Source organism: Watersipora subatra, chromosome 6 (assembly GCF_963576615.1).
Source record: "Watersipora subatra chromosome 6, tzWatSuba1.1, whole genome shotgun sequence".
Taxonomy (NCBI): Eukaryota; Metazoa; Bryozoa; class Gymnolaemata; order Cheilostomatida; family Watersiporidae; genus Watersipora; species Watersipora subatra.
The window spans coordinates 42632293-42644905 of NC_088713.1; the positions used below are offsets into that span (position 1 = coordinate 42632293).

At 35.7% G+C, this 12613-nt stretch overlaps 1 protein-coding gene across 1 annotated transcript in view; it reads right to left on the reverse strand.

The window, feature by feature from the left end:
- LOC137398540 (putative N-acetylated-alpha-linked acidic dipeptidase) overlaps positions 1–12613 on the reverse strand; it is a 34709-nt gene that overhangs the window by 6538 nt on the left and 15558 nt on the right. The window contains exons 8-13 of the mRNA XM_068084666.1: positions 10901–10986; positions 8171–8290; positions 6657–6739; positions 5355–5486; positions 3028–3110; positions 1925–2015 (exon numbers count right to left, since the gene is read on the reverse strand). Coding sequence (XP_067940767.1) covers positions 1925–2015; positions 3028–3110; positions 5355–5486; positions 6657–6739; positions 8171–8290; positions 10901–10986 — 595 coding nt within the window. The remainder of the gene's footprint in view (positions 1–1924; positions 2016–3027; positions 3111–5354; positions 5487–6656; positions 6740–8170; positions 8291–10900; positions 10987–12613) is intronic.

Sequence of the window (12613 nt, forward strand, 5' to 3'; positions counted from 1 at the left end):
TTACTCTGCTTTTAAGACAGTCTGATTTTTAATTATGTGAGTAACTGCAGAAAACAAACACAGAACCTTCTGGATTACACCACAATAATATTACCCTTACTAAAACAAATACTTTAAAAAAAAAGTATTACTTTTCATTGTTATAGCAGGTTTAGTCCCTGCTTTATACATTAGTACATTACTAGAAAAATGCCCAGCGTTGGGCAGGTAACAGAATCATTACCTAATGATTTTGAGAAATTTAACTGGAACGCTAGGTCTTTACTAAAATCTTCACAAAAACAATATATGCATTTTAGGCCAGCTTAACAATCACTACGCGTATCGGTCAACAGCGCTAGTTATTAACCCCAAGCAAGAGCTTCAAGCATTGGTCTCTTAACCAATGTAGTGATTATTTGCAAATGAATCCATTGTATTCCGTGTAGCTTAAGAGTTGAGTTCACTGTCTCTAGATCTGGAGGTTCTGAGATCAAATCTAGGGCTGTGCGAATTTTTCATTGCTAGATTTTAATTGCTGTAAGTGGACACAGAGTTTCACAGAAAGACAATTAAATCTTAGATTTATATAAATATAGGGTAGTTATAGTGGAAAAGTACAGAGCTTCATATTTTCTAGTCCAAGGATGTCAAACTCAATTGTACAAGGAACCAAAATTCAAAACACACCGTAGGTTACGGGCTGAACGAAAAAAAAACAATTATTGAACACACTAAAACTAAATTTTTTTGGAACATAAATATGAATAAAAACATACAGGATTATCATTCTGAAACAGACCTAAACCTTAAATACATTGTATTCAATATTTTGCTCTCCTTAAAAATGTCTCCTGTCAAAATTATACTATATTGCATTGTCAGTAAACATATACTGAGCCATCCATTGCTTATTAATGGCTCTGTTTTCAGAATCAACTTTTCTAACTTTATAATATTTTTTGATAGCTAGACTTAATTAACAAGAAAAGTACGTTGCGTTGCATTATGGAATCTGTAGCCCAAACCCCAAACTGCTTCGTATCAATTGGCATGAATAACAATAACGTAAAATTATCTTGCGGGCCGGATATAATTACATATAGTGCGCCGAATTTGGCCGCGGGCCGTAAGTTTTACACATGTGCTCTAGTCCAAGGGTCAGCAACTTGCGACACCGAAGTCACCTGGGAAAATAGACAACTTTTAACCCTTTCAACCCTGGCTGCTTGTATTACGGCATTGGTTAGGGTGTGTCAGAAACCCTGACTGCCAAAATACTGGCATCTATATGGCTCTCTTTTGTGATTCGTGCTCTCATTCATTGGATTCACAGCACATGATAGTTGTTTATGCAAAATATAAAGGCGGGTTAAGAAAAAGCAATATACAGTATTAACTTTATAGCCTGTTTTCAAAAGGGTAGCTAAAGCACTAATAAGTAAATGTATGTTTTTCCTGTTAATAAATGCGTTTTTTCTCCATTTTAAATGTCAAAAAGTATTTGTGGCTTCCATTGAGTTTTTTTGTGAAAGCCGGGTAAAGCCTGGTTCCCATATCGATTGCGAGAACCCGTTAGGCTCGGGGTTTTCTGTTCACATAGAGCTTCATCGCTAATAACCGCATGAAAATTTTCGCTCAACACGTCGTTTCGATAATTGTGACCTTCACCTGTACAGTGCATTTCGGAAGGTTTTGCCTGCAGCTTTTCGTGAAATTTGAACAGCGCTAAACTCTTTCGTTGACCGCCGGCAACTACCGGTGGTACTCGGCGGTTCCCGGCGTGTAGGTTCACATTTTACTGCAATAGCTTGCGGTGCTGTCGCCAGTGCTTATCTGCATATATGCGGACCAGGCTTTAAAATAGCTTTTTCGGTGTTAAAGGTTAAAGGTTAAAGGTTGCTGAACCCTGCTCTGCTTTAACATGATTGTAAAGTCAGCCCACCTTGTCATATAAGTAGTAGGACTCCATGCTGGTTACTCCATGCATGTGAAAAAAGCCAGTGTGGTCACTTCCTGAGCCGAGATCACCGATCCTGTAAAACCCGTTCCAAACAATCACCATTAAAGACTGAAAATTCTAAAAAAAGTTAATCAAAAGTTTATCAAAGTTCACTACTTGCTACTTCCTCCATGCACAGCTGAAGGCAGAAATCATGAATTATTGAAGTAGATGAACAACTGTATTTTACAAGTTGATAATCTAATAGTATTGCGGAGGAGTCAGAATAGTGAATTGAAGGCTGTAGTAACAGAAAGTTCATAAACTGAAACATACGATGGTGGATATAGTATGGTGGCGTCTCAAAATAGAAAACGATGTTTTTCATATGTGCCGGCGGATAAATACAAACATTCTGGGCATAGTTTACACAGAACTTTAAAACCTGTAACACAAATAATAGGAATACAATAATTCCTGATTTTGTATTTTCATTTTTTTTATTGGCATGTAATGAAAAACATCATTTTGTTGATGATTATTAATACCAATAAATATAAATACAAATAAATATATAAATATATAAATATAAATACAAATAAATATATAAATAGATAAATATAAATACAAATAAATATATAAATAGATAAATATAAATACATATAAATATATAAATATATAAATATAAATACATATAAATATATAAATATAAATACAAATAAATATATAAATAGATAAATATAAATACAAATAAATATATAAATATATAAATATAAATACAAATAAATATATAAATATAAATACAAATAAATATATAAATATATAAATATAAATACAAATAAATATATAAATATATAAATATAAATACAAATAAATATATAAATATATAAATATAAATACAAATAAATATATAAATACAAATACAAATAAATATATAAATATATAAATATAAATACAAATAAATATATAAATATATAAATATAAATACAAATAAATATATAAATATATAAATATAAATACAAATAAATATATAAATAGATATAAACTTCAAAATAAATTACTTTATTTAATTTACTTAGAGCATTAAATTGGAGGCAAAAACTTACAGAGGTTTAGACTCGGGGTCAGTTTTATTGCCTGTCACATCCAGCCACTGTTGATAGAGAGACTTTCCTCCTGGCGCATTAACCTGCAAGTGTTGACAACTCCTATATAAGAGTTCTAACCAATCTTTCAATCTGTCAATATAGGGCTTGAGTACACTTGTGATGTAACAGAGGAGGTATATGAGTCATTCATAAAGATGAAAGGGTTTGATGTTGCTTGGACCTGTTATGATTATACATATCTCAGCAAAAGGAAAGTAAATTATTTTACAAACAAAGCAAAAATATTGCAATATATTTCAGTATAATAGAAAAGCATACATTGTCATACACTGTAGCATGATGTATTTTTGTGTACTATACTACAAAATACATAATATACATGTAACACTAAGCAAAAATAACATAATGTAGTATATTGCATCATTTTGTGAAAACTGAGCTGCATCGAAAGCAATGACAAAGCCTAAACCATAAAGAAGTCAATGTTGAAACAACCGACTATGAGAGAGAGAGAGAAGGAGAGAGAGAAGGAGAGAGAGAAGGAGAGAGAGAAGGAGAGAGAGAAGGAGAGAGAGAAGGAGAGAGAGAAGGAGAGAGAGAAGGAGAGAGAGAAGGAGAGAGAGAAGGAGAGAGAGAAGGAGAGAGAGAAGGAGAGAGAGAAGGAGAGAGAGAAGGAGAGAGAGAAGGAGAGAGAGAAGGAGAGAGAGAAGGAGAGAGAGAAGGAGAGAGAGAAGGAGAGAGAGAAGGAGAGAGAGAAGGAGAGAGAGAAGGAGAGAGAGAAGGAGAGAGAGAAGGAGAGAGAGAAGGAGAGAGAGAAGGAGAGAGAGAAGGAGAGAGAGAAGGAGAGAGAGAAGGAGAGAGAGAAGGAGAGAGAGAAGGAGAGAGAGAAGGAGAGAGAGAAGGAGAGAGAGAAGGAGAGAGAGAAGGAGAGAGAGAAGGAGAGAGAGAAGGAGAGAGAGAAGGAGAGAGAGAAGGAGAGAGAGAAGGAGAGAGAGAAGGAGAGAGAGAAGGAGAGAGAGAAGGAGAGAGAGAAGGAGAGAGAGAAGGAGAGAGAGAAGGAGAGAGAGAAGGAGAGAGAGAGAAGGAGAGAGAGAGAAGGAGAGAGAGAGAAGGAGAGAGAGAGAAGGAGAGAGAGAGAAGGAGAGAGAGAGAAGGAGAGAGAGAGAGAAGGAGAGAGAGAAGGAGAGAGAGAAGGAGAGAGAGAAGGAGAGAGAGAAGGAGAGAGAGAAGGAGAGAGAGAAGGAGAGAGAGAAGGAGAGAGAGAAGGAGAGAGAGAAGGAGAGAGAGAAGGAGAGAGAGAAGGAGAGAGAGAAGGAGAGAGAGAAGGAGAGAGAGAAGGAGAGAGAGAAGGAGAGAGAGAAGGAGAGAGAAAGAAGGAGAGAGAGAGAAGGAGAGAGAGAGAAGGAGAGAGAGAGAAGGAGAGAGAGAGAAGGAGAGAGAGAGAAGGAGAGAGAGAGAAGGAGAGAGAGAGAAGGAGAGAGAGAGAGAAGGAGAGAGAGAGAAGGAGAGAGAGAGAAGGAGAGAGAGAGAAGGAGAGAGAGAGAAGGAGAGAGAGAGAGAAGGAGAGAGAGAGAAGGAGAGAGAGAGAAGGAGAGAGAGAAGGAGAGAGAGAGAAGGAGAGAGAGAAGGAGAGAGAGAGAAGGAGAGAGAGAGAAGGAGAGAGAGAGAAGGAGAGAGAGAGAGAAGGAGAGAGAGAGAAGGAGAGAGAGAGAGAAGGAGAGAGAGAGAAGGAGAGAGAGAGAAGGAGAGAGAGAGAAGGAGAGAGAGAGAAGGAGAGAGAGAGAAGGAGAGAGAGAGAAGGAGAGAGAGAGAAGGAGAGAGAGAGAAGGAGAGAGAGAGAAGGAGAGAGAGAGAGAAGGAGAGAGAGAGAAGGAGAGAGAGAGAAGGAGAGAGAGAGAAGGAGAGAGAGAGAAGGAGAGAGAGAGAAGGAGAGAGAGAGAGAGAGAGAGAGAGAGAGAGAGACAGAGAGAGAGAGAGGGAGAGAACAATTGCAACAACAATTGCACTTTGGCCAAGTCCGGTTGTCGGGGACTCAACGGGCTCCTTGTCTGCGCCACAGTGTGGATGAAGAGGGTGGCTAGCAACCCTGCAGGACTAAAAAGACCGACAAAGGGCAGAGGAGCTCCTCTGTGTGCCAATGGCCAGCTACTAAATATATTGTTTCAATAAAAACACCCAACAGAGGGCAATGGCAAACCACTGTTGAAACTTGCCAATAATGGTCATCGTCATAGGAAGTGGGAGAATGATGAATGTCTACATTTTTACAGAACTTAGAGACAAGGTCAGACATCTACAAAATATAATTCATTAGAAAAACTGACCAGTTTTGAAGTGTCATATATCAACTTCCATAAAAGCGGAGATGCTGAAGCAACCAGGGTCTCAGTACCCATAACTCCTGCATCACAGTTAAGGTAGGTCAAGGCCCTGTCAGCTATTAACACTCTCACTTCCTGAAAAAGAAGCGCAAGCTAGCAAACTTATGTCATTATTATTTAATTCATAAAGTGATTCCGCTGAAATATTTATATTAGTTTAACCCCTTGAATAAAAGTTTAAAAACTTTGGATCGTTGGAGAAATTGCTTAGGATTACCAACACAAATTGACAACACCAGCCAGGGTTCAAAGAGTTAACAATTTGAAGCTTTGGTAAATGATAACTCAAAGAGTTGTTTTCCCATGTGATTCTACAACAGAGTAAACTCCACGAGGTAGTTTCACTTTGCTTTTCTGCACTTTTAGTTTATATGGAAGTACTAAACTTTGATCGATTTGTGGGTAATTTGCTTTTAGTTTAATATCAAATGCACTATTAGTTTTGGAAATATCACCAAAAGACCGAATACACTTCTAACCGACTGAAAAATGAAAAATTGTGGCGGACAGAACATTAGTTTGTAATAAAAGTTTCTGGTTGAAACTTTTAGTAAAGAAGGATTCAAATTAAACAAAGCTAGAAAGCTTCTTCTCTTTAACAACAAGAGCCTTTACTCTAAAACTATTTGTTTTTCTATTCATAACAAATATATACACTCTATCAGACTCGGTATGCTTCAATCATTACGTTTTTTCAGTTTTCTCTAAAGCATCACTTTTAAAGAGAGTGTAAAAACTATTTACTTTGGTTGATTCCTATTGATTTTTTATTGAGTTTCAAAAGTTTGGAGCTACACTATGATACTTGGTTTAAAAAGAATTGTGCTGTTCTAAATGCTTTCACAGTTGATGGAAAGATTGTTAATACAGTCTAGGATCAGGGAACCCACTTGTATATACACAAGATTAGGTATCAAAGTGTTAAACCCTGTGGTTTACTGGATATCCATTCTACAACAACCTACTGCAGTTTTCATTAATTTGTTGTAAATAGATTTTGTTGAGATAACAAAATTAATGCTAGTTTTATTTAACTGCAATCAGGGTCAGACAGTTACTAACTTTCATTTTAACGCAGTCAGGGTCAGACAGTTACTAACTTTCATTTTAACGCAGTCAGGGTCAGACAGTTACTAACTTTCATTTCAACACAGTCAGGGTCAGACAGTTACTAACTTTCATTTTAACACAGTCAGGGTCAGACAATTACTAAGCTCAAAATGGTAATATATCAACTGAACTTACGTCCAGCCATTCAATGGATCCTATGATTCCATATTCTTCCGCATCCCAGCTGCAGAATATTAGAGTTCTACGAGGTCTCCATCCTACAAGTTTCAAGAATTATCTGATACAAGCAACCTGGTGAACTAGTGAAGGCAAACAGACTTTCCATGATTAGTAAAAGTACTCAATTAGTAGTGCAGTGCGCTTGGTTAATGGCGACTCGGAGTTGCGACACCATGTTGAAATTTGGTTGTGAAATTTATCAAAACTATGCCTTTAATGAATGTATAGATACAATTACGCTGGCAGTTCTGTGTGCTGTAGGAGATCATCAGGTGTAATAAGTATGTGCAAATTTATTCCATGACACAGCATGATGGTCAAGTAGTGCAGATGGTACTGCGCTTTGCTGAAAAGCTGAATATTCGGGTTCGATTTCCGTGCAGTGCAATATTTTTTCTTATGCTGTGGCTTCAGACAGACAGACAGACAGACAGACAAACACGGCGTTTGTTATAGTGAACATTGTACACAAATGTTAGCCTTGATATTGTTATGAATGTATGGTATCGGCTAATATCTGCAATTTTGGCACAGACAGTACATTTATGTTTGTACAGTATTGAGACTAATATCCGTTGTAATTCAAACATTATCAAAAGGCCTGTAAAACATACAAATACTAAATGAAAAGAGAACTACCAAGAATGTAAACATAGAAAACAGCAGAAACTGTGTGACATTTACCACAATGTACTTTACAGGAGTCTAAAATCTATTTACAAGCTTGCGTACCCACAAAAGCTAGATGAAAGAGGAAAATTTAAAAATCTATGTACTTGTAAAAAGTTTACAGTTATTATTAAAAAAGCTAATATAAAGGCTAAAAGGCGGCCGATTAGCACCCAGTATTGGAGTGTCGGTCTACCAAGCTGCATGTCGTGAGTTCAAATCCCATACAATGCGATCTTTTTTTCCGAAACCTTTTATTACGGCTTCGGATAGATAGATGAACATGGCTTTTGTTATAGTTAAGATTATGTAACATTCTGGTACTTTGATTATAAAAGTTGTCGTTATTAAAAATTGTTTGGTCTCAAAATAAATTATTGCATTACAATAAAAAGTGGGAAAACCGGCCATATATTAAACACACATAATCAAGTCTTTACTAGGTGTAACTTAAGCACAGTATCAACTGCGTAAGAGTTGAAGTGTCGGTCTACCAAGCTGCATGTTGTGAGTTCAAATCCCGCACAATGCGATCTTTTTTTCCAAAGCTCCCATCACAGCTTCGGACAGATGGATAAACACAGCTTTTTTGTGGTTAAGATTATGTGACATCCTTGTACTTTGATTATAAAAATAGCAACATTTGTGTCTTTTTTAAATAAATTAGTGCATTAAAAAAGTAAGCAAACGGACCAAATATTAAACACAAATAATCAATTCTGATTGGCTGCTAGTACTCAACTTAAGTATAGTGTCACTTGCCTAACTATACACCTTTTAGTATTTATTTGGTGTAGCACCTGTTTTGAGAAGTGCAGAGAAGGCTTTAGCTGACTCCATCATAACACCCGTTCCACTTGTTGGGTCAACCGCTCCATTCATCCAGGCATCTCGATGGTTTCCAAACAGAATGTATCGATCTAAATCAGTACACATAATTGTCCAATCAGAGATCAAAAGATGCCATATTTAATTTTTGGGTTCAACTGGTTTCATTTTGAGTGAAGACGAATAAATGTATAAATAAAATAAATAAGTAAATAAAATAAGTACTAAACGAATCACAGAGTATTTAGTACTAGCTCAGTTATTAGTATGCTTTTGTTACTTTATTTTATTATCATATAAATATATAATAATCTATTTGTACAGTAGCTTTTAATTAGCAAAATAGCTTGATTGGCTAATGATTCAGGTAGTTTTAATTCATGATCAATCAGATGCTTGCCGGACAAACTATCAGACTTCAGGTTGTTCAAGATCATTTTTCTAATAAAAATTTATTGGTATGATAATATAGTTAAATATATAATCAATACATAAGTATTTATATTATTATATTACATACATAAAAAATTACATTATAGTTCTTTTCCTTTATTATTATATAAAAATATAACAAATATAGAATAATATACAAATATATGATAAAAAGTGAGTTCTAATTCTTCTTCGTGATAATATAATTGAGAGACTACATACCTTACTATGTATCTTATAGCTGCAAAAGAGTACATATTCTCTTTTAGATAAAAGTGATGGCTGAGTGAAATAGGAACAGGAGGAACTTGACTAGCTGCTATCTTCTACCTCATTAATATGTACATTATTATATGTTTCTTTATTTAAGTGTGATATAAAATATTATAAACAGTGTAACATAAAATATTGCATAATGATATTATATAAGGGAGTAGAATTTAACATAATACAATATTACATAGTATAAAATAACGTAATATGATGTAATTTAGTATAACATAATAATTTGAATGAATATATTATTATATATTATAATTTATAACACATCATGATAGTTTATATAGGATGATATAATTTAACACAATACAATAAACAGTAGAATATAATAATATATAGGATAATATAATTTAACATAATACAATAAACAGTAGAGTATAATAATATATACTACTATATAATTTAACATAATACAATAAACATTAGAACATGATAATATATACGATAATAAAATGTAACATAATACAATAAACAGTAGAATATAATAATATATACGATAATGGAATTTAACATAATGCAATATCATCTATATTGCTAAATCTCACTGTTGCATTGTATATATGTGTGCGCGTGTATGTGGTGTGTGTATGTGGTGCGTGTATGTGGCGCGTGTATGTGGCGCGTGTATGTGGCGCGTGTATGTGGTGTGTGTATGTGGTGCGTGTATGTGGCGCGTGTATGTGGCGCGTGTATGTGGCGCGTGTATGTGGTGCGTGTATGTGGCGCGTGTATGTGGCGCGTGTATGTGTGCGCGTGTATGTGGTGCGTGTATGTGGCGCGTGTATGTGGCGCGTGTATGTGGCGCGTGTATGTGGTGTGTGTATGTGGTGCGTGTATGTGGCGCGTGTATGTGGCGCGTGTATGTGGCGCGTGTATGTGGTGTGTGTATGTGGTGCGTGTATGTGGCGCGTTTATGTGGCGCGTGTATGTGGCGCGTGTATGTGGTGCGTGTATGTGGCGCGTGTATGTGGCGCGTGTATGTGTGCGCGTGTATGTGGTGCGTGTATGTGGCGCGTGTATGTGGCGCGTGTATGTGGCGCGTGTATGTGGCGCGTGTATGTGGTGCGTGTATGTGGCGCGTGTATGTGGCGCGTGTATGTGGCGCGTGTATGTGGCGCGTGTATGTGGTGCGTGTATGTGGCGCGTGTATGTGGCGCGTGTATGTGGCGCGTGTATGTGGCGCGTGTATGTGGCGCGTGTATGTGGTGCGTGTATGTGGTGCGTGTATTAATTAGTCTGTTTAAATGCATTTTCACACTTGTTGAACAATTTTATCCCAAATTCCTATGCATATGCTCCATGACTTTCACCAGGTCGCTAAATATATTTAGATTTCAAATTCTGTTTGGTTCCTGAGAGCCAGACTTTAAATTATCCACCTGGCAGTTACTTGATTGAAAATGAAAGGGATCTTGGGGTTCGCTAGGCTTGTTAGTACTATACGTATAATCAGAAACCTGTTGAGACCTGCCAACTTAATCAGACAACAGCATGCAGTGCAACTTCAACACTAACCAGGGAAAATACTAGCAGTCTACTGGAAACAACTACTAACTTTCCATGCAGTGATAGCATCGCGACACACCCCGTGCGATACTACAATGCCATATAATAAAGATTAATATAGATTAATCTATCTAAATTAATCAATTTAGATTATTAACATGAATTAAGATAAAAATAGATTAAACATAAATTAAAATAAATTAAAAATGAATTAAAATAGATTAAACATAGATTAAAATAGATTGAAAATGGATTAAGATAGGTTAAAATAGATTAATCTATGTTAATCTATCCTAATCCATCTTAATCTATCTTAATCTATCTTAATCTGTAGATCAACTAGTTGCAATATTATCTACATGTAAATAAACTTGTAGAAGCTCAGCAAAATGTAGTTTCTGTGAGTTGTCATGGTAACAGCTCTACTAATTATTGCATAGAAGAAGTAGTACAATATCTGTGACTGTAAAAGCGTGGAGCTTCACCTGGATCTACTTTCCCTCGGATAATGCCAAACACATTGGTTATATTTCTTCTCTCATCCGTGTTGTAGTTCTTAATTTGAAACTCTCTGTAAATAGAGCAAATATTACGTAATGACAGCTTTGACAGCATTAAGTACATGACTCCTTAGAACAGGGCTGTCCAAACCTTTTGCAAAGGGGCCAGATTTAGTGTGTTAAAAATTTGAGGGGCCAGATTTGGTGTGTTAAAAATTTAATGGGTCAGATTTGGTGTGTAAAAAACTTAGGAGGCCAACCTTGGGAGACGTTTTTTACATATAACAGCAATTAATATAAATAAATTTCACCGAGCCAATCTGCTTTTTATATTTTCTTTTTTGTTATAATTTCAGCTATCTTAAGCATGTGTTTTGATTCATTTGAAACATGCATATCAAAGTTGCATTGACATTATAATTGAAATATAATATTCACATAATTTCAATCTTTTAACACTAACTTTTTTGTGACAGTTCAACAGAAGTAATTGTACTCTCGGGTACAAATTACATTTGAAACATAAAAAATTATTTCACCATGGTAGTTTAATATTTATAAAATTTTTAAACACATTCCCAGAAAAATAAACAGGTAATAGTCATATCAACAAGTGCAGGGCTCATTTGCAATATGACAGTAACTATAAATGCTGATTGGATCTTTAAATGTTTATTCTTTTGGAATGAGAATTTGAAAAAAAAACGTATTTAGATTTAGTTTAATGAAAAGTGAAGTGAAGTATATTTGTTTTTATTAGCGTGATGGGTGAAATTCAGATCTAGAGTGCAAGACTAAGGCCAGGTCTGGCTCAATGGCAGTAGCATTGATGCAAAATGTGTTTTGTAAATGAGAGGCCGATAGCTGTTCCCTCACATGGCTCCTATTTAAGTTCATAACAGGGAATGTCTTCTCACACTAATACGTCGACCCAAACCAGCTTAGCATTTTCTTATTCAAATGCTCAAATCTCTGGAAACTTTCAGTTTTTGTGTATGCGTGTCAGTAACACTGGGCAATCTGACCAACGATCCAAAATCTTTATACTTTTATTAAATATAAATAAACGTGCTCATAATACAATGATATTTGGTAAAACACTAGTAAAAAGGTTGAGCAACCCATACCAAACGTCATCAAACAGAAAAAACAGCACTTCACTATTATTCAGACTAAAATATAAAAGTTCGTACAATTTAATACAAAATTTGTAAAACATTCACGGTAGCAACATATTCATTACGCTCATCATCATTTCATGACTTAAAATATATTGGAAACTGTTGTTAGTATCCACCAACAAACGATTCGTATCGATTTTTTGTGTGATATCTTTCTAATAAAATTTGTTAATAAAGCGAAGGAAGTAGGTAAAGATATTTAAAAACTGTTACAAATGGAAGTGAAATTTCTGGTCAATCAACTTGTACAAGAATGAATTTGATTGGTTTACGCTGTTACTTAACAACAGCTTTTGTAAATAAAGCCATGTGATTGCGGAATTCTGGTCTTTAGGGGTTCAGACACACTCTAAGCAATGCTGAAAAACCGGCCGTTAGGGTGCAAAGGCTAATTCAAAGGACAAACGTTAAGTCTACAGACAGGCCAGACGTTAATGATTTTAATCATTTTATGACACAGGATGCCGGCCGGATGAAAATTGACCACGGGCCGCAATTGGCCCGCGGGCCGGACTTT